Source organism: Amyelois transitella, chromosome 20 (assembly GCF_032362555.1).
Source record: "Amyelois transitella isolate CPQ chromosome 20, ilAmyTran1.1, whole genome shotgun sequence".
Classification (NCBI taxonomy): domain Eukaryota; kingdom Metazoa; phylum Arthropoda; class Insecta; order Lepidoptera; family Pyralidae; genus Amyelois; species Amyelois transitella.
The window spans coordinates 3156861-3179751 of NC_083523.1; the positions used below are offsets into that span (position 1 = coordinate 3156861).

The following is a 22891-nucleotide window of genomic DNA, read 5'->3' on the forward strand; positions in this document are numbered from 1 at the left end:
AGCTAGACAGAGACTACATCTTTCCACTTGCCACGGATCCCTGCATACTATTTTTTGCTTCATCCATATCCATAGCTCTTTTCATGCAAGTTCGTCGATTTATGATGTTCTGGACCTAACCTTTCCCAAGGAGTCCTCAATTTGATAAAGATATATTCGCCTTGGCCCTCCGACGTTCTCCCTGCATTTGTTTAAATTAAACGTGTAAAAATAACAAATAATATTCAATATTTACATTTTTTTTTTATTAAAACTGTTTACAAATAGACAAACTCTGGTTGTGCGAGGGTCACAATCAAATTCACAAATAATAATAAAAATATATACTTCTTAAAGTTTATATAAACCGATTTTCCTACCACAAATGTCCACGTAGGTATGAATAACATAATTAATGACGGTAAAATCGGTTGAAAAAAAAAACATTCAAAATGTTCGCATATTTGACTAGGCAACACTGGTTCGTAAAATGCTTAGGCACTATATAGCAGGCAGCAAAATTATATATTTTCTGTTTTATGATGCATTTCAAGTATGTTACAAACTATGCAAGCTTTATTTTGAATTCAGAATTTAATATGAGATAATGAGAAAAAAAATCGCGGATTTAATTAGTATATGCAATTAAGGTGCGTAGAAACTATCCCGGACGGCTTATTCACGAATTATGAAAAGACATAATTACGTCTTATGTCCTTTATCTTTAGGGATAAGATAAGCGGGAAGGTACGGTGTATGTCTTACCAAACTTAATGAATAAACCGACAGGTTTTAAATTTATGTCTTTACTCATAAAATATTCTGTCTAGAAATCACATTTTCATTAACCCAACCAGGAAGTAGCAAATATTAAAATTCACCAAAATACATTCACTAACGTATAAATATCTATATATTTATATTTAATGCTAAGTATTTCCTCGGACGGAAATCTTTCTATACCTAAACGGACGTTAGTGTAATATATCAATTGTCAATAACACAATAAATAACGTAGGTATGTATGTAACCTTATTTTAATAAAAAAAAAGCAAAAAATAACTTTAAATTAAAAAAAACTATAATTATCAACAAAAATGCGCCAATAAAGGTCTAGCTCACACACGACTCCGATAAAGTAACCAAAAATATTTTAATTCAAAATTTTTATTCATTATTATTATAGGATACTTCATATCGCTTAATAATAGTCAAATCTTTTGGTTTCACAACATTGGTTGACGTGAAATAACGTACGTAACGTATGTATGTAATCTGTGGGAATGTTTTTTTTTTCATTTTTAAAATAAAACGAACATAACATTTTTAAATAAATATACAAAGGCTCTTCCCTATTATTTAGGACATTACAACGACATAATTTTAAATCGTCGCTTTTGCGAAGGCAGAATGTTTGGGAGAGAAGGCCCCGTCCGAAATTCGCCATCTTAGTTATGCATACTATTCCTAACTTTGAAACAACGATAACTATATAATATTTATAGAAAAAGGCATCCTTTAAAGAACTACTTTTTATTTAAAGGAGTCATGTAGAGCGACCTTTAGCAAATAAATACGCAAAACACGAATTAATCGTTCTACGAAAATAACACGATAAAAAAAAAATCACTTTCATCAAAATAGTTAGTAAGTCAAGGTGGACTAAAACAAATTAAAATTCAAATAATATTCATAATTTTTAAAACATATACTTATACACAATCAATTATCAAAAATAACAATGTTAGTGAGATGTTATAGATTTTTTTTTGTTTTTAATACAATTTATATTAATATTAACATTGATTCAAAACGAATATTGTATATAGCAAAATACTGTTAATTACTAATAAATAAAAATTATCCAATTGTTTTTTGAACATAAAAACATCACAGTTTAAAATTACTTTCATGGCAATATCGTTAAAAATTAAAAAAGATTGCAAATACATTAAAATCTTATTTTAAAGTAAGGAGTACTTAGAATTAATTTGCACACTTCGATGGTCAAATATTGCAGAAAACAAATAAAAAGGTAAAAGTTTTATGGCTGATGACAAAAGCTACTTTTTTTTTAATTTTTACGCCATTTTGACATGTCAAATTTGTAATTAATTGTTTAAGATTATTTCTGAGTTTTCGTCGCAGTGTGCGCATTCTTAATGGTGAAATGATTTTTTATATGAATTACTTGACCATCAGTGGCATCCCTTTTTTTTTGCTTGTATACATTCATCACTAATAAACACATTATATAAAAGCAGTTGAGCAAATTAATCAATTCGGAGAGTGGCACAACCATTTGATGTTGAGAAGAGAATGTTTACAAGAAAAAAGAAAGGAAATCACAAAATCCGATAAAATATTTGTTTAAGATTACAATTATTTACTAATTCGAAAATCTTAAATATATTATTTTATATATACATTATAATTGTTCTGTAAAAGTTTACGAAGGCAAGTAACTTACACTAAAAGCTTTCACATCGCTCTTTAAATTGCACTACAATACTTTTATTAACATAATCATTTTTGGCCGGATTTCGAATCAGCTGAAATTTGAATCCATTAAAGGATGAACAAAATGGAAAACATTGACGCAACTCTTAGATGAGAAGTTATCCTCAAAAATTTCCGTACCGCTCTGTCTCTTTTTGATTGGCCCTAATATTAAAGAAATGAAAATATGGTAATTTGCGGCAATTTATTCCTTTTGTTCGAATAACGTTTTCCAGAATGTTTACACTTCCGTGTTCAAATATCAATTTTATGTGCCAGTGTTAATTTCTTTCGCTGTTTTTTTTTTAAATCCGCCAGCGGCGTTGGCGCGCAGTCATAATGCCACCGACCTTATATACGAATCATCTTCATTATTTGCTGATAATCTTAAAGCGTGTTCTTCGCACAATGCCGCTAATTCTTTAGCCCATTCGTCTAAAATTACAGCATTTAGTACTGACCGGAGTGTGATAGATTGGTTCCAGTAATCTTCTTGCGTGAATATAAGCCGTTTTTGTGGACTAGCGTGGTATGTTGTTGCACTGTGCGGACTGTGTTGTGATGAACCTGTGAAAATTCAAAATTACATTAAAAAATTTTTTTTCTAGGAGTATTTGTTTTGTTTTGAGTGAAAAGTATAATTAATAAATGCTAGCAAGTCTATTTGATACGAAAATGACAAAACATAACAGTTATGAAGACAACGTTAAGGAGAAGAACTTTTTGTATATGGCAACATTGACTGATGTTACTTTGGAGGCTGAGGCCTTAAAAATAATTTATGATTTGAACGATGCGAATCTGTTAGTCAAAATAAATGAAAACATGCTTTTCAGACACGTCCAATGAATAATCTTTTAATTTTGTTTGATCATAAATGATAGCCTAATAATATAGTTGAGATTCTTCTAATTGTCGATGGGCTAGCAACCTGTCACTATTTGAATTCTCTATTCCATCATAAAGCCGTACAAATGAACATGGCCTTAGAGTCTTTTGAGAGACTGATACCTCAATCTACCTCGTAAGGAATAAAGACGTATTTATAGTTTATATCTGATCATAAATTATTCTCATACATACATGAAGAACGCCTTCCAAACATATTAGATAGACTTGTTGACAAACTGCGCCGTTTGGACTCCATGCGACGGAACGGGGAGTCCTCGGGCTTCGCCAGAGCTGTCTCAGTGTGGGTGTGACCTGCAAAATTATCTATCAATCAATTCATACAATTAACAAGTAGAAAAAGGGTACAAATCACTTTATTTTGATATTGTCAATGAATATAAAACATTTGAAGCGACAAAATTAAAACTAAACATTTTTCGTAATGTATAATAATCACGTGTGTTTTATCACGTTATATGAGTCTTAGTTTAAGACTTTGTCAACATCCAAATTAAGGTTGAGCAACATATGGGACATTAGATTAGCCCGCGTCTCGGTCCGCGTAAAAAGAAAAATTTTCCGTAAATATTTTTTTTTTGCACCCCTAGACTATATAAGGAAATGCTATATGTCAAATTAGGTCCGTCACTCAGTAACAGAAAAGTTATATAAATATAATAGCTTACTTTCATCACTTGCGGGTACCCTCGACTTGACCAGCGCCATCTCTCGTTGGATGAGGAAAACTCTAGCCTTATCTACCAGCTCATTGATATTGTCTATCGAACTAGTGAGCTCGTCCACTTCTTCCTTCAATTTGTTGAGGATCTGTTGACAATGAAAAAAATAATTTATCAGAAAAAAAATAATTACACAATTACTCCTGTTGCATGTAGTTCATGTAGAACTTGTGCCTTTCTGCGCATCACTTAATATACAACATCATATTCCGAAATTCTTACTTGGAATAGAGAAGGCACATTCGGCTGCAAGACAAACGCAGGGCATAGCAACAGTGACGTCAGCAAGGGTGTCGGCAAAGAGGCCAGTTTGCAAACCACGCTCGTCACTAGACAATTAACGCGAACTTCTGATTCCAGCAACATGGACGATTTCTTCAGCAGGCAACTGAGGAGTGGGCCTGAAATATAATTAAAAAAAGTTAGAAGATAAAAAATTTTTGAACAATTCTACCAAAAAGTTTTCGTCGAATCGTGCTGTCAAGAAAAAATGATTTTTAATGTATGTGTTTCCTGTACTTTTAATGTATGTGTTTCCTGTAATAACAAAAATAGCTCGTAAAACTGAGTCAAATTTATTGACAAGGCAGCAGTGCCACTTACTTTCTCATCTTTCGAGAACACATCTGTAGGATGAAGAGTTATTATTAAAATGATTTCCTGTCAGTGCCTTAAGCTGTATTTTACAAAGACTCACTTATATAAGACTATTAAAAAACAAAATTTGATTTGACTTCGAATTTCGAAGAGGAGCTCTAATGAGACAGCGAATATACTATTAAAACAAATGAATATTATGAATCTCACCGATGATTGATTCAGCACTGGCCCTCCAATTCCTCGCTAAAGGCACTTCACTCTCAAACTCCTGCACTTTCTCATCCTCAATACTCTTCATAAATGATTCTTCAGCGAATCCTTCATCTTCGAACTCTTTAAACCTAAAGCTTTCATAATCACTTTCACCTAACGACGTTTCACTAACATTATCATTTTTCACTGAAGTGTCACTGTGTTTCTCTTCAAAACTAACTGATTTATTGCTAGTATTGTCATTATCGTTTTTCACTTCGACGTGTTCGCTTAGAGAAGTTAAACTGTGCTGTTCTTTCTCTGACGTATCACTTGTTTTTAGCGTATCGTATCCACTGGTGCAAGATACGAGACTATCCATCTCTTTCACTTGGGTATCAGCGTCCCGCTCTCTGTTGTTGTTCGCTTCTCGTTTCGGCGACGGTATGGAGTCGTATTTAGACGTCCATTCTAAACACGCAATGGTTCGCGATACGATTTCGAAACGCGCATCGCATAGGTACGCGTGGTAGTTCCCTATTAGGGATTCGTTGGGATTCTGAAACAAATAAGTTAATTATGTATATATATATATATTTAGAATATGTTTTGCATATTATGAGCAGATATTACAATAAAAAGGTAAAAAACACGCTGATTAAGCTAACGCCAATAATATAAGTAATCTTTTAAGAATTTTGCACATAAAAATATATTAACTAAATAAATGACTCTTGTATCACTTGATTACATCCAAAGACGTATACAAAGATAAAAACTTACCCCATAATTAAACTTAACTTCCTGGACTAGATTACTCATTATAATATCCTCATTATACCCGTTTATCCTTCTCGATTCATCTTCTCTTTTGAACTCCAACACTCTTCTACCGCTCAATGCTAAATCATCTACCCAACTCTTAGTCTTCTCCAACGATCTTTGACAACATCTTGGCGTGAGGCTCAAAAAAGCAACGGCTGCCTCTCTGTACGGTTCTGGGTTCGATATTTTGTGTTTGTGTGACGTCATAACATGGTGGCCGTTGAGTATGTGTTTGTATATTAGCTCGATCATCACGTCTTCGCAATTGAGGTTGATCAGTGTTTCCATTAAAGATAAGGAGACGAGTGATAGCTGGAACGAGAATATAAATATAACAAAAAATAAATAAAATGATCATCAAACCTGCCTCATTAGGTACGCGCGACGCTGTTTTTGTCGCGGGAAAACCTATTGTTGTTTCACTTTTTATTATGATGAGAAACGGGGCAGAGATAGCGTTTCGCAAAAAAACAATGCCGGTGCGGGTGCCCTGCTGCGGGCTGGATACATCTATGACTACGATTCAACAGTGAAAAAGTCAGACAATTTACAGCGATTCTCGTTTGACCTTCATCACGAACGTTCGCACAAATCGATTTAGCTCTTAATAATCAAAGTTGTGATTCAGTAAAATAAGATGTGAGGAACGGTACAGATCAGAAACATGCATCCTTCCGCTAAATATAATGACTTTCATGATCAATTACACAAGTGTCAAACTGCTACTTCACCAACCAAACCGCCACCAAAGGAAATATCTTCCGCCAGGCTAGGTGTTATGCCTGGGAAACCGCGGCTCCGACGATGTTGTGTCGGAGGTTGTATATATGCTCCAATGCGTAAAATCTTTGCTTGCGCGATTTAGGTATTTCGCTGTTTTTGACTGATATTATCGCGTGATTTTTGTGACTTGTGGCGTATCTATGTCGCCACAAAACTGTTACAGAAACTCATCACTCATTAACTTACCTGCGAGTTCCCATCGAGTCTCCTCAACAATATATCTATAACTCTCACGCCGTCGTACTCATACGTGAAGAGGAAATGCAGTACGGCCCTTAACAATCCTCGTCGAGTGACGCACCGAAGGACCAACTCTAGGTACGCCATCGCCGCCGCTTGCTCGCCAGCGCCACTCTGCAACGGCCCCGGTTTTGTCTACGGTCGTATTGCGCGTGCGCATTAGTAGGGCTTGTACGTACGGGATTTTACGGTTCAGTGACAGACTTTTAAAGGATTTGAAAAATTGTGAGTTGTGTTTCAGGTGTTTTAGAAAAAGATGGCACAAAGATGTCATAACAAATTACGGTTGTGGCTCGGGAAATCATCAAAAACGGATACATGATAATTTTAAATGAGAAATCGCTTTCTGTGCGGTTTGAAAGGAGAATATTAATATTGTTACTTTAGACTTAAACTATTTTAAAGGTTAAACTATTGCGATGTTGTTGTTCTTTTGTTGTAAATATTTTCTGAATTACAATCTAGATGTGATTTTTTTATGCAACACTGAAATAGATTATAGTAAAAACTATAAGAAATTGAGCAAATGATAAGGTGTGGAAAATTATCTATTCTTTCTGAAAACAATGTGTATGAAGTAAGAAAATAAGTGAAACAATCACCAAGTGAAACAAACACACACACAAAAAAAAGATGTGAAAAGCGTATGACAAAGAGGCGAAAACGCAGCAAGCCAATTGCGACCTTAAAACCCAAACCACAGAGTATAAAATCACTCACTGTCACTTTACCGCTGAACCTTTTGGCGTGATCCAAATGTGCTCCAATCCCGTGCGTGCAATGAAAGCCCGTGATACGTTCTTTATTTTTATTACGTTCCATTTTTAAATAGTCATCTGAGTTTATATAAATAAATTAAGGAATTCCAAAATCACAGTGATTTCCGAAAGAAATTTGAAAAATTAATTACTACTCGTTTTTTAACAAAAGATGGCTGCAGTAGTTGGGCAAAAATTTTGACAACAAGTTACCCAAAGGACAAATTTCTTTTACCACGACAGAAACATAAATATGAAATGATAATTAAAGAGATAGACCTAAAAATGACGTGTAAAATGTGTATAATTTTTAAGTCTGTCTCTTTCACTCTGCCACTGAATCAAGTGGCGGCTCTTTTTATTTTTGAATGTTTTTGACTTTAGAATGTTGTATGTTAAATGGAACGTAATTGTGACACGATTTTAACGTACAACTTTTTTATGATTTTTTAAAATTAAAACTAATGTATACGTATTTGTTTTTATTTTTTATAACTAGTGCAATTAGAAATAATCGAAGATATATTCGACCATCTTCTATGTATTTTATGTACTAAATAAATATTTTTACCTGCTCTATAAATAAAGTTATTTTAATTTCGTGAATAACTACTAGGCCATGTATTGAAAACGGATGTCAATTCATTAATAATTTAAAAAAAATATCATTTTTATTGATGTAAAGAAACTTGACGTGCGTTTTCAAGTAGCTGTGTTTTACAAGATAGGTAAATGTGCTATAGTGTTATTTCTCATTAAAAAATAGTACAAATCTTATTTGTTATTCTTCACCTGCCAGTACTGCAAGAAAATTAGTAAATATAGTTATCAATTGTTAAAAAAGATTGTTATTACTAATAAAGTTGTTTTTTTTTTTTTTAATAAACATTATATATTATCGACTATTGAATATCAAGAAAACCAAAAATTTATGCATGTAAGAAAAATTTTAAAATTTCTTATAAATAATATAGATGTATAATGAAATTATTAATTTATTGTACAGTGAGTAAGTAAGTATGTTTGACGCGTGTCAGTATCGACTATAAGCAAAAGCAGCATCCGTAGTTATGGCAAACGAAAACTATCGCCGTCTCGGTTTTTATTATGACGTGAAAAGGGACAGCGATAAAAACGGCGTCGCGCATGTCTTGCTATGGAGACCGGTCTGATAAAAGATAATTTATTTTCAATACGTAGACAAAATAAGTTTTTAATGGACATAAAACAATAACTATTTATTAAATGTTTTTTCTGTAATGGATAAACTATAACATATGTGCAGTTATTATTAATTTAATTTCAATTTTTATATTTTAATATGCACACAATCGCTTAGCTGCTCACTGTACTTTTCAATATATATTTTAACTCGTGTTAAATAAATAAAAACCGCCTAGTAACCGATGATAACCCAACCCCCACGGCCCACACACAAGCGTACAAAAATGATATTTACCTGCAGTAGCGCAGGGCCCAATACAGGCACTAAGAAACCTTGATACAGCAAGTCTAATAGGTGCTTCTTTATGGACGGATGCGCTACCTGAAACATAAGTCTTCATTAAATTTCCAATAATATAGGTACCTAAATGCGAAAGTAAGTTAAATTGTTTGTTTGTTACTTCTTCACGCGTTATCTACTAAACTAATCTTCTTGCGTATATATAATTAAGAGTCTGGAGAAGGGTAGGGTTCTTTTTATTTCAGTTAAACCTAAGGTTAGCTTGGGATTTGAAAAAAGCCTGTATTTTTATGATGGTGGCGCGAATTTGCAATTGTAGGTTTAACAGTTTCAGAGTGGTGTGGATGCAACCGGGACTAAAGCCAGGAGGAAGAAGAGAGAAAATATTTGTATTTCTGTTTGTACTAAAATACAATGACTATGACCCCTCTTAATGATCGGGAAAGTTCGTTTGCAAACCGTCGTTCACGTCGAGCTCTCCAGTAATGTGAAGACGCAACCTGTACCGTAAGTGCGAATTTTAGCAAGAGCCGAGTCGAGCAAGTAAACGCGATTTTTATGTGATTTAATCAACGCCATCTAGCGGTAACGCGATGGAACTAATGCAATACAAATTCGCGTTTATACTCTCGACCACTTTGATCGAGTAAAACTCGCACTAATTCCACGGGAGTTTTGGAGCTACCACACCACAGACGTACCTCAAACATATAACACCTCTATTTTTTAATCAGATTCCTTACCTGAGCAACAGCATTGCAGAACTCTAGAGAATCAATGAAGAGCGTCAACTTGTGAACTTGATTCACGTCGTCTGGCGTCAATCTATGGATTTTGTCACTCAATGTTCTCGGCAACAGCGAGTATAACCCGCTTAAACCTGAAAATAAAGATACAATATATCTTTAAGCATATCAAAATTTTCAGATTTTTTTCAAACAATATAGATAATATGGTTCGCTAAGGACTAAGGACATGGCTAATAAACTTTGGGTTCTTCTTTTAGGCGATGAACTAATTACCAATCACTATCTGAATCTAAATTCCATCATTAAACCATACAGCTGAATGTGACCTTCCAGTCTTTTAAAACGCGACTATATATTATATTTACATTTAGCACTTACCCGTTGCAAGTACCGGACACGTGTTCCCAGACATCATGTAGTCAGCGAGCTGAGTACACCTGGAGGACATATTGGCGCAGAGCAGCAGAGCGTCGCGAGCCGCCGACCCCGTGCTACCCTCCCGGTGTACAGACGTTAGAAGGAGACGGACGATTATGAATCTGCAAAAGATGATATGCGCATGATTGATATTCTTCTTATAGGCGATGGGCTAGCAACCTGTCACTATTTGAATCTCAATTCCTTTATAAAGCCATATAGCTGAACGTGGCCTTTCGGTCTCTTCAAGACTGTTGGCCCTGTCTACCTCGCAAGGGATATTAGATGTGATAATATGTATGTAGGTGTGTATGATATGCGTGCCAATGCCAATGGTCTAAGACCTGGTCTATAAAAAAGGTGCAAATATGTAAGATAAAACTCTTTTTTCAATATCAAGATGAATCCACATAACTTGGCCATTACACGGACGAAGGCGTCCTGCTGAGAATTTTTTAATTCCAATTTTTCCCTATGGAAATTCCGGTGGAATAAAAATTAACGAGAATTGTCGTGTTCTATTCTTTCCTTCTTTTTAAATTAGTAAAACTTAATGCAGTACTTAACATAAAAAACAGCTAGTTATCAGCAACATGCATCGTCAATGCCAGTCAGAATAATATAAATTCGTCGATTACATATTTATTTAAAAAAATACTATAATAACTTACTCAGACTGCGATCCTTTATGCGTGTGCGTCGTCAGGAAAAAAAGGTCAATGAACTTTATATTCTGAATCAAAGCGACGCACAGCTGATTCAGCACTGTCACTAGTTGACCTGGAAATAAGTAAAAAAAACCGTATTAAGTTTTAAAATAAATGTTATTAATATTGCCTATCACAAAAGTTCTAAGCTGACATAAGTTAAAGATCATCCCTCAAAAATATAGGTAATTGTTTTATTTCCGAATACGTTTTCCGGCACAAATAAAAAAGAAATTACTTTCAAAACGTTCAAACTAAAAAACGATAATAAAAAATAGAATAGATAAAAAATAATGGGGACAAAAACTATCTTTTAAGTTACAAATAACAGTTGTATGAGAAATTTTATAAAATCGGTTCAGTAGTTTTGGAGTTTATCAATGACATACATACATGTGACAAACGATAGTTAATACCCTTGCTGGGCAGAAAGGTACTCGAAAAGGCCCAAATACCACATATTTTTATATATTTTACAAAAACCTAAAATTTCGGAAAACACATTTACTGCACACCCAGACCATCATCAGAGGAACCTAAAATGACCTACATGTCAAATTTTCTGATCTCTAGAGCCTGCTATTCGGGATGTGCGTTGGCGCAGGATATTTCATTCAATCAGTCAGTCAGATTCATATTAAGACGATAGCCAAACCATACATAAGGTTGAACTTCCCACTGCATCTAAGTACACAAAGTATTCCCACTGCGCAAACGCGTGCGCAATACATACCTACATATAATTATAACACCAGTGACATAGGATATGACGCTATCTAGTTACAGTAGTAAACGAGAGAGCTAATTATAGCGTTTGTTGTTATTTAAATTAGCTTTGTTTGTATACAATAAACATATTAGTCATTTGGTGCAGTGGAATTTCTATTGTTAGGTAATAAAATAATAGGACGTCAAGATTTTTGCCGTATCTAGTTATCGTGACGCAGTGGTCATTTGCTTGACTCTGAGACAAAAGTCTCTGTTTTGGCGAATGTCCTAAGAGACTACTAACCAAATTGGCCGATAAGGATAGACGTAACGTAAATAAAATCTTATAAATTTGAAATTTGTTGCGGATGTCAGACGGTTCCCATAAAAACATTACATAACCACTAGACAGGTCATAGCGGACCCTGACTCCATCACTGGGAGCTGAGGACACGACCAAGACTACTATCTACAAGGATTATGAAACTTATTTATCCTTGTTCTTATTGTGAGGAAACCTTCACATACAGGCGTCTGGATGTGTTACCATGATCCCAATGTGCGTGAGAATCTCCAGCTAAGGTTGTGGAGATCGGACGGGATTCGCTTCGTGAAAAAGCCTGACTTACCCATCCGTGTTCCTTTGCATAATAGAGGATAAAACCAGGACAAATTTCAGGAAGATCATGATTACTCTTCTTTTTTAATCAATTTTTCTGCAACTTGTACTTACTTGCCGTGTGGTTCCCGTACCAATATAAAAAAGAATAGTACCACTCCATCTCTTTCCCAAGGTTGTCGTAAAAGGCGGCTAAGGGACAGGCACATAAACTTGAGTTTCTTCTTATAGGCGATGGGCCAGCAACCTGAATCTCAATTCTATCAATAAGCCTAACAGCTGAACATGGCCTGTCAGTCTTTCAAAACTGGTGGCTCTGTCTACCCCGCAAGGGATATAGACGTTATTATATGAATATCTAAATGAATGAATATACTTACTTTCCAAATTCTCCGGTGGGAGTTCATTTCTGAAGCCGCTAAGCAATTTGAGGAGCGGTCTTAGAAATGGTTCCGCGGCTATCACCTGTACAAAAAAGAATTGGTTAATTTTACTCGAATCTTTAATCAATTATATCATCTTTCATAATCGATTGCATTCTCAGCTATTTGATTTAAAGCTCGGTGTTCACTTAACATGTCTATCTATCATCTTTGCTTGTTCTTAGTCGCATCCTTCGCCGATTCTTTATTATAGAGGTACCTAAGGTGCCGTCGATTTTTGACGATTACTAAGGCTGTGTGCATGATCAACCTATTAAACCTATTTAATAAAATTATAGACTAGTTTTGATTAAGCTCTTATATAAACTTGTATTTAAATGCGGCTCTATCTGCCTTCTTAATAAATGTACCTGCGTGAATCCCGAAAATCCTCTAGGAAAGCGAAGGAACTTTTATGTCGAATTTCAGCTTCGCCAATGCCCAGTAGATTGGGAGGCGCGTTTTCGAAACTTTGTTAACATTGATTGATAATATATATATTTTTTATCACAACATAGTATAAAACAAAGTCGTTTATACCTGACGATGTTTTCCCTCAACCTAAGAACATCGGTCATTGGAGTACATAGCTGCGGTGGGATTCGAACCTTCGAACCTTTATGCGCTTATTTCAACCGGACAATTTGCCGATACGTCCACCGACGCTCTGTCCCTCTGAATGTATGTATTCTCAATTAGAACTTAAAAACTACACTACGGATTTTGATGCAGATATTTTAATAGATAGAGTGATTCAAGAGGAGGGAAGAGGTCTACATGTATAAATGCTACCCGTACGAAACTGGGGCGGGTCGCTAGTAATAATTAAAGATCGGAATAGGTAGATTGAATTGGAGTCAATGAACTGAAACGTATATATTAATATGGACATGCCTCCGTCCGGGATTGCGGGATTTGTAAATTATTAAGATTTTTTCCGGAATTTTTACAAGTGGGATGAAGAATATATTAGTGGTAGCCGTTTTCCCCCGACTTCGTTCACGTAAATTGTAGTCGTATGTTACCCGCGGACAATGTAGTTTACTGTAAGTGTAAGTACTGAAATGGAATCCCGGAGAAGAGGCTTATCCATGTTATGCTTTCTATGGTAATTCATGATGCAAGTACATTAAATGAATCTACCTATTCCGATCTCTGGTAATAACGTTAAACAAATCACCTGTGAACTGTAATGGCTGACGAGCGTTCCAAACAATTTGAGTTGCTCGAGCCGGACCGCATTTTCATATCTGAAAATAAAAATAAGTGACATTTTGACAGTAATGTTCATACATACATATTATGTACATCACGTCTTTATCCCTCACGGGATAGATAGAGGCGATAGTTCCGAAGGCTATGTTCAGCCAGTAGGTATAGCTTAAATATGGAATTGAGAAAACTATAATATAAGAATCTCAAATTTAAAACCGATATTGCGAGTACTTTTATAAAATTTGCGAAAGTCATAAATTTGACTAGAAATCCTAATAAACAAAATGTACTAATATCTTAAAATAACTTGTTAAGAGCTAAGTATGTTCTTATTCGCTAGTGATAAACTTTTAAAACTAGGTCATACATATACATAGGCATGTATAACCTCTATAACCCTCGCGGGGGAGACAGAGGCAACAGTCTGCTTATGATAGAATTGAGATTCAAATCGGGACAAGCGACCTGGCACTATATTTGATAGCAATGGTCATGTTATAAATTTTGAACAACTAGGAAACATTATCAATGACAGATTTATTAGTGTACAAACGTGTTTTTTTTATTTGAGATGAATTCATTTAACGGTTAGTGAAATATACAACTAAATATACCTACTAAAAATAACATAGGACTTTTATCCTTTACCAGTTAAGTATTTGTACTTAGTATAATATGACAAAGCTGTAAATAATGTATTATGTTTCATCAAAAGCGAACCCTGGGCTCTAAAAGCATAACAGCGTAAGACACAACTTAAAAGACGTGAAACGCGGAGAAAATCATAATTTTCATTTGCATAAATTATTTACAAATTAAAACAATGACAAGAGTTAAATCAATAAGTTATTAAACGCCTCATTGACAATTGATAACGCGATAAAAGTTTGCGCTGATAGCATTATGTGGCTTATCTATCAGTCGCGATAGCGAACAATGGAGAAATTAATTTGCGAACAATATACCGGCGATATTTCATACATACACTTTTTTATCCCTTGCGGTATAGACAGAGTAATTTCATCAGTCACAAAACCAAAGCAGGTTTGGTCAGATGGTTTCATGATGAAATTGACATTCAAATAGGGGACAGGTTGCAAGTCTGTCGCCTAAAAGGAAGAATGAATTCCCTTGATTGCAACATATGAACATAAAAGGTAGGTACTATAAAAACTTTGGTGACGAAAACACGTGCCGTGTGGTTTCAGGTACTTTAGAATTGAACCACTCCGTATCTTTCCCATGGATGTCGTAAAAGGCTACTCAAGGATGAGCTTATAAACTTGGGATTTCTTTTGTAGAGCTGCGATGTGTTAGCGGCAATCTGTCACTGTTTGAATCTCATTTCCGTCGTTTAGCCATACAGCTGTATGTGGCTTAGTCTTATCAAGTCTGTTGGCTCTGTCTACCCCGCAAGGGATATAGTCGTCACTATATGTATGTATGTCTTAGAATCCTAAGCCTTACTCTTGATTGACTTTAACAATCTGCGCCAATAATAAGTAGCTAGCACACACTGTTTTTGCTTCTCTACCAAACCAACATAAAAGCAATCGATTATATTTGTTCAATACAATTTGCGAAAGTAATGCATTTAACATTAAATTATAATAAAGACATTGCATACACAATATAACAGCAATAAATTACACTGTTTTATTACAGTTAAATTATGTAATATCTACATTTCTATTGCATGACAAGTGGATATGATTACAAACTGTTATTATGATTTATTTATCATAACAATTTGAAATTCCTGACATATGTCGCGGTTGTTTATTCATTTTATTATTTAAGGATCCTGGATCCGAATTTGTGTATAAAGTGTCGGATAATTACAACAAGCAACTCTCGTCTTCTCTAGGCGACCTTACAGGATAACTTATCACAGCTCTAACGTGGTAAATGTTCATGACGATGCTTTGTGTTAGTATTCAAACTAATATACGGTCTTTAGAATCGTTATCATAAAGTCGCTATGGAATTCGAACTCGGATACCTTGAAACGGGTATTTTTCCTAGTCAGTATACAGTATCCATTGATACAAATTAATTAGTATTCAATAGAGAACATTTGTAATAAATTATGTACACAATTAGTACTTACTGAACGCGGCCGGGTGACTAATTATATCTTAATGGGCGATGATTACACGGTATAATTAAAAATATATTAAATTTTATTAGACACTCTCTCTCATTAAATCTTTGAGAAATTCACTAACGTCATTAGGAATTTTGCAATGATACAATATTAAGATGTTGGCTCATAGCTTTTTATATGGCATGTGCATATCTGACTTTCCACCTTACTGTGTATCTTGTAAGAAGCTTTTGACGATGATCAAAAATATAAAAACACCTTACTTAGAATTTTTTAAAATTATGAAACAGCATTTCGCGCAATTTTTTTAGAGTCAGCCTTCCGTTTGAAAATAGAATCACATTCAAATCAGCATATATAATAAAAGTATTACTACTACTCACTTCCCAGTACATATCGCCCACTATTACAGTTTATTTTATTCAATAAATTTGGCTTTCATTTTAGTGTTCAAAGCATGTTGCTCAGTTGGTACGCATGATGATTTCCCGCGCTCTCACTTCAAGGACTAGCAGCTGCCAACTGTTCGAATGATGGGTTCATAACTAGTCGCAGAAGAGTTTAAAAATGGCATATTTTGAAAAAAGAAACGTTTTTTTTTCACTTAAATTAACACTTACTTGCCAGTACATATCGCCCACTCGTACAGCTTATCCAATAAGTTTTCGCTTAGGAGGTGCTCAAGGCACGTTGCTTGGTTGGTAAGGGTGTTGATTTCCTGCGCCCTCGCTTCAAGGACGAGTAGTGTTGCCAGCTGCTCAAGGTGGTTTACTACTCCTAACACGTCATCGTGTAGATGTTGAGGCTGAAAGAGGATTGTTTTTGTAGACTTATTTCTAAGGACATCTACTATTTTACCCAAAGATTAACTCTCATGAAAACTACTCGAAAAAAATTTGCAATGTCTGGTTTTAATTTCTTAGGAATCTAAGAAATAAAAAACACAAATCTATGCTCTAGAAATATTAGTTTTGAATTTTATAAAATTGATAATCACACCTGTGACTTATTAATGATTTCATTGGCTTGCTGCCAATGCTTGCAAAAGGAATTATAGCACGCCTGAGGCTCGTAGTCGTGCCGGGGGTCCAGGCTCCTGGACAGCTGTCTCGCGAACGACAGCGAAGTGTTACGCAGCCAGCTCATGGCTGCTTTAGCATTTGTGTGCCTGGAACAAGATACAAAGGACCATTTAATATTAATGTACCTAACTTCAAACACAACTTTTTTTAATCAAAGCGCAACACAGACATGGCACTTTAGATCTGGCGCGGGTCAGATCGGAAGTAAAAACTGAGGGTTATAAAAAAAATTTCTTAATATAAACAAACATACAATAGAATAAGACAAGCACAACATTTTACTTGCTTACTGTTACTCAAACTACTTTTTCACAAAATCACCCCCAAGGACAAGGAAATGTAGACAAACATCTTTCTTTTCACATTAAAATCTACAAGTTACCTAGAAGTTTATCCCTTAGTTGCCTTTTACGACATCCATTGAAAAGATGTGGAGTGGTTCTATTCTAAATTTGCAGAAACCATGTGGCACATTATTGAATGTTATTGTGTTATAGGTACTACAATATTAATATGATAAACAAAAGAATTTCTTATATGTTTGTATTTCTCTGTACTAAAACACTCTTTAATTTTGATTCCACAGACAGTTGCTGTTTCCCTATTTATTATGACGTGAAATGGGACAGTGATAGTTTTTCGCGTGAGAAAATAAAGGTAGCTAAATTTTTGCATTTAAGTTATCCTTACCCATTAAACTTTGACTTTTTAAGTAATTATGCTATAAATGACTAAAAACATTACACTACCACCCACAGCATAATGTGGCTCTCACTTATAGTGCACGACATTTCACAAATGTAAATAACTATGGCATCAGATAAACTTTGTGTGAAAATATGAACAATATACAGGTATGTGTAGTGAAACCGCATTATAATAGTACCGATTCATTGTTGTTAGTGCTTCAATGGGATTCTCTTAGGGTGATGCTGGTTTTTTGATGTGTTTTAGTAATATTTGAGTCTCAATTCCATGCTTAAGCCATGCAGCTGAATGTGGCCCTTTAGTCTTTGTAAGACTGTTTGCTCTGTCTACCTCCTGAGGGATTGAGATGTGATCATGCGTATTTATGTATGTATGAGCAATAAAATGCTTCAACCCATTAGCCCTCTGGTCCGAAGACATAAAAAACCATGCTTGGATAACTTGGGCCAGAAAAACTTTTGAGAGAGCTAGGTGGAAAAGATATTGGAGAGGCATATGCCCAGCACTGGGCGAATATATGCTGAAGAAGAGAAAAGAATGCTTCAATATATGGGGTTGACATGAAGTTAAGTAAAAGGCCTTTTTGCCTAAGAAGTTTACAAGCACTTCCCTTAGTTGCCTTAACAACATCCATGGGAGAAATAAGAAATAGTTGTATTCTAAAGGGCCAAGAATCACCCAAAGACTTAAGGAAATTTAATAATTGAAAATATAATGCTTTACCACTTTAGCCATGGTAAGGTGGCTACAAAATTTAGTATGTGTTAAATGCTGTTAATATTTAACAGTTATCAAAGACATGTCTTAGGAATTTTGATGCCCTGTTGTAAACAAAACATAATACCATAATAAAATATGACTGTAAATCATCATACCACTCTATATTTATTGAAACCACAAAGTTTAGAGATTTTGATCATTTTGTTTTCTTCACATTATACAAAATACTGAGAAAACCATGGTAATCATCAATCTTTTTTGTTAAAATAAATAAGATCCATTTCCCTCAATAGAACAACTGTGTGACCTTACATATTGACTCACATTCTACCTAAATGAAATCATAATTGGTCAGTGGATATGAAACAAGTTGCATATGTTTTTCTCTATGTCTTACTTTTAAAGATTATAATAACTTTAAATAAAACATCATTCGGACTGAAACAAAGTATTGTAAATACAAGATTTAGTGTAAACCTTGACATTAGGTACTAGTACTTCCTCCAAAGTATCTCAATAGGTTTAGAAGCTTAAAAATATTTGACTAATGACTTATAAATAGTAGAAAACAGCATGTCTTATTATAGAATACCTTATTAAAAGAAGCTCGAGTCCAAAATAGATGCAGCTCCCACAAAATAGAACATAAAATCACATTACTTTTTGATGCCTCATAGGGATTATGTCACGCATAACCACATGAAAAGTACACCAAATCCCTATAATATTATTTCGATGGTGTTATCTCTATTTAATATTCCTAAACGCATTAATTTATTTAAAAATTTGTGAAATATGGGTAAAAATCACAAGACAAAAAAAAATTGCAGAACAGACCCCAAAGACAACCATGAATGAATGACAAAAATGACATTTTATGTTATGACGGACCGACGGTGATGGGTAGGACATCAGTGACAATGACAATAAAATGGCAACGGTTAATTTAGTATTGCCATTCAATAATACTATGTAGTGTGTATTATGGTAGAAAAAAAAAATCAATTTGCAACCAATGCCAGTATTGTAATTTTAATTAAAATATATGTAATTTTCTAGTTTATTTTATGTCCATCTTTCTTCATCTGAATTCTACCGATCCTTTATCTGTCACTTTACTTTTGCAGTTCTTATAAAAAAGTATTTTTATCATCAGGTACTCACAAGTATCTTTCATTTATTTATGTAACTATATAACTAAAGCATTACTTGAAGCTATACTATTATCAGAGTATTCTAAGCTTCTCTCTAATTCTCTCTCACTAATCAGATCACAGATCTTAGCTCAAAAGATAACGAAGGAAAATTATTTATCTATTGTTTTAAATACATATATGTATACCTATGTATATTAATCCTCGTTGTCCCTTTTGACATTATCATTCATTAATTTCATAGCAAAGAGGATATAATTACTCAGAACGTATCCTCTGAACATGTCGTGACAAAATTTGAGAAAATCTCAAACAATTCATAAGATTTATTATAATTTTCGTCGTGCACCAAAGTATTCTCAAAATAATTGATATTATTTTTCAAAATGTCTTTGAAGAGAGGAATATCAGCTATGGTTGTAAAATCTACAAAACCAGTAGAGCGCAAGGATATTACGAGCGAAATAAAATCCAGGAGATCTGAATCAGACAATCCGTCTCCAATTGATTTCGACAAATTTATGCCCTGGGTTTGTCTAAATTTCGAAATTCTTGTTGAAGTGGTGGTGTTAAAGGCTGCTTTAGGTGTGTGAATAAAATATACCTACCTATATATTACATTTTTATACTAATACTAAAGTATGCCCGCGGCTCCGCTTGAGTAATAAGAAAAATCTCGCTTATTATCTTTCCCGTAGGAATTTCGGGAAATCCTGTCTTCGTGGAAACTATCTTCATGCCAAATTTCAGCCCGTTCGGTCACTTAAGTTTGGGTTTGTGCGTTGTAGATCAGTAAATCAGACACTGTTGCGTTTTCAAAAATACTTAATATTATGTACTTAGATAGAAATGTAGCAGAAGCGATGCTGTAGGGTTCGGCCTTTACCAAAGGGAAGATCTTCTGTCAGGCTGACCGCGGCTTCGACCATGTTGAGTCGGAGGTAAATAAATTTGATAAGAACATTGCTTTTCCACTATTTAGCTTTTTAGACGACACCGTAATAAGATCATCTCAAAGCGTTTAGTAGTCTGCCACCACACAAACTTTCATAGACATTTCTAGCAGATTTGGATGTTTAGGAAGGGTAAAGAAGTAAAAGTGCGTTTGTACTCATCAGTCCCATTGATCGATCCACGACGATTTCTTCTTCATGTTGATCAGAAGCAGAGTGATTGAAAGCAGTGGAGATGTCGGCATTTGAACTCGGTGGCAGCTTCAAACCAGTTGCTACGCCTAAAGCCCAAACACATTAAATCATTAACGTAGGTACATCATACAACTTGGTATTTCTGCTCACCGTACTATACCACTCATCGGTACTAACCATACTGGCAATGAACCACTGAGTCAATGCTTCAGTTTATTACTGAGCTACTTCTTGTTCAGCTCTTATACATAGGTTGCCGACGATCGAAAGGAGTTTCTTTTACGCGGCAGAGTAACTGGTATATTCAAGTGTAAGTATGTATGAATCACACATGAAAACACCTGTTTAAGTATATTGTCTGTGATTCATTTCAGAGAAACATGTGCCTCGACGCAAAGCAAGCTCTTTTTCTTCAAGAACAAGACTGAAATCGACTGAAGAAAAATCTCAGTTACAAATTGCATCGCTTTCAGCAAATTTGACTTCTAAACATAAAAAACCATTGTCCATTCAAGAGATAACCAATGTAGATACAACAAATAAAATTCCAATTACAGCTTATTACGATGCCTCTGGGCACCTCGCTGAGATTGCTATAAATAAAAGCAAACTCAAGATCAATCGTAAAATTATCAAGTGTATCAATATTTGCCTTCCATTTCATCCTGCTCTCTACAAAATCTCAATTAAAAGTGGTCTAACTTGCGATGTATTGTATGAAGTAGCAAAAATGTTACCACATTCAAATATAACCGATGTTTGTCTTGACGATACCTCCATACCCGAGGGAAACTATTTCATATTGCTAGATCGCTTAACACCACTAAAGATGTTATCCTTAAAGAGGTGTAAAATCAATGATATTGTGTGTATGGAAATATCGAAAAGGATTGACTTAGGCGGTAATGGTGCAGCACTATCAGTTCTAGATTTGGGTTCCAATCAAATTACTGATAGAGGAATATGGTATCTGGCAGATGTTCTACGAAGAAACCGCTCGCTTCGACATTTAGGTTTATCAGATAATAAAATAACGGACTATGGTTTTAAATTTATTATGAACCATTTGAAGGAATTTCAGATGAACAAAGAAGAGATACTCGGAAGGAAAAGAAGGCGCATTGAATTCATTAGAAATGTTGGTTTAAATAATTTAGTCAAACGCCGGGATAGTGCTAGTGATGGCGTAGTTAATCATGAAACACAAGTACATTTTCGTAGAGGAAAACAAAAGTCGCCAAGAAGGAAAAAGCAGTCAGCTATTATAGAAACGACTAATGTTAGTGCTGAAGCGATTACGAAAGAAGAATTCAGTGATGTTTTCGATGATGATAATATTATAATACGTGATGAGAATATGAATTGTATTGGTAACTTTGTTTTATGCTCCCTAAATATGGCATACAATGAGCTCGACTATTTCTCTGTGAAGAGAATTCTTGACGTTTTAAACTATCAGAAAAAGCTCCATAAACCTCCGCTTACTGGATTGGTAAGATTGATGTTGGATGGTAATTTTATACCACAGGAGTGCGACGAACTTAATGAAATACATTTGTATTTGACTCCGAATGTTTCTAGCAGTGTTCATTCTCAGCGTGGTCACCTAAAAAGTAGATCTACTATGGTGAGGAAGCATTAAATAGAGCGCTAAACTTTTCGTCATTACGTCATCGATACATCGCCTGTAGCGATGCCATGTTTCGGGCGTTCAAAGGTCGTGGTAACATCATACCAAAACTTGTAAACTCATCTATTTACTTATGTACCCAATTACATAAAAATCTCTTGCGAATTACTTTTTCCATTATAAAGAGATATATAGTTTCGTTTCGTATTTTGTTTTATTATGTTTTGGCATTATTTACATTATTTTTTTTTGCCATTATTATGCCATTAATTTCGTTATCTACCAAATGTAGGAGTTATAAGTAGGTATGGTAAGTTTTACTAACCCCAGACGGAAAAATAGGGGTTTTTTTAAGTTTTCAATTATGTTATGACAACCCTCCATTTTATGTTTTAGTTAAGATGTAACTTCTAATAAGGGTTAGTCTAATACCTAATGATGAGTGAGTGTTAATACTTGTGAACTTTTATCTATTTACTTATCAACTAACTTAAAAAGGCATTTTTGTTTCATTCACATATTGGTTGCCATTA

General features: G+C 34.6%; 2 protein-coding genes across 3 annotated transcripts; one reads left to right on the forward strand and one right to left on the reverse strand.

The window, feature by feature from the left end:
• Nucleotides 1-2221: 2221 nt before the first annotated feature.
• On the reverse strand, nt 2222-19284 carry LOC106131661 (FHIP family protein GJ17503). Of its 2 annotated transcripts, none has more exons than XM_060949988.1 (16): nt 19019-19284; nt 16916-17084; nt 16537-16721; nt 13775-13844; nt 12553-12637; nt 10810-10918; nt 10100-10260; nt 9716-9852; nt 8967-9053; nt 6696-6863; nt 5685-6038; nt 4917-5460; nt 4332-4510; nt 4056-4197; nt 3562-3681; nt 2222-3045 (listed from the first exon to the last, which is right to left on the reverse strand). In XM_060949988.1, exons 2-16 carry the CDS (start codon nt 17060-17062, stop codon nt 2813-2815), a joined length of 2721 nt encoding a protein of 906 aa, XP_060805971.1. In that variant the 5' UTR covers nt 17063-17084; nt 19019-19284; the 3' UTR covers nt 2222-2812. The 2 variants fall into 2 exon arrangements, with proteins under 2 accessions (XP_060805971.1, XP_060805970.1); XM_060949987.1 differs by having other exon boundaries at nt 6696-6884.
• Nucleotides 19285-19966: 682 nt separating this feature from the next.
• On the forward strand, nt 19967-22370 carry LOC106131408 (uncharacterized). The gene is made up of 2 exons (XM_060950128.1): nt 19967-20165; nt 21103-22370. The coding sequence occupies exons 1-2, from the start codon at nt 19967-19969 to the stop codon at nt 22368-22370; spliced, it is 1467 nt and encodes a 488-aa protein (XP_060806111.1).
• Nucleotides 22371-22891: the final 521 nt, after the last annotated feature.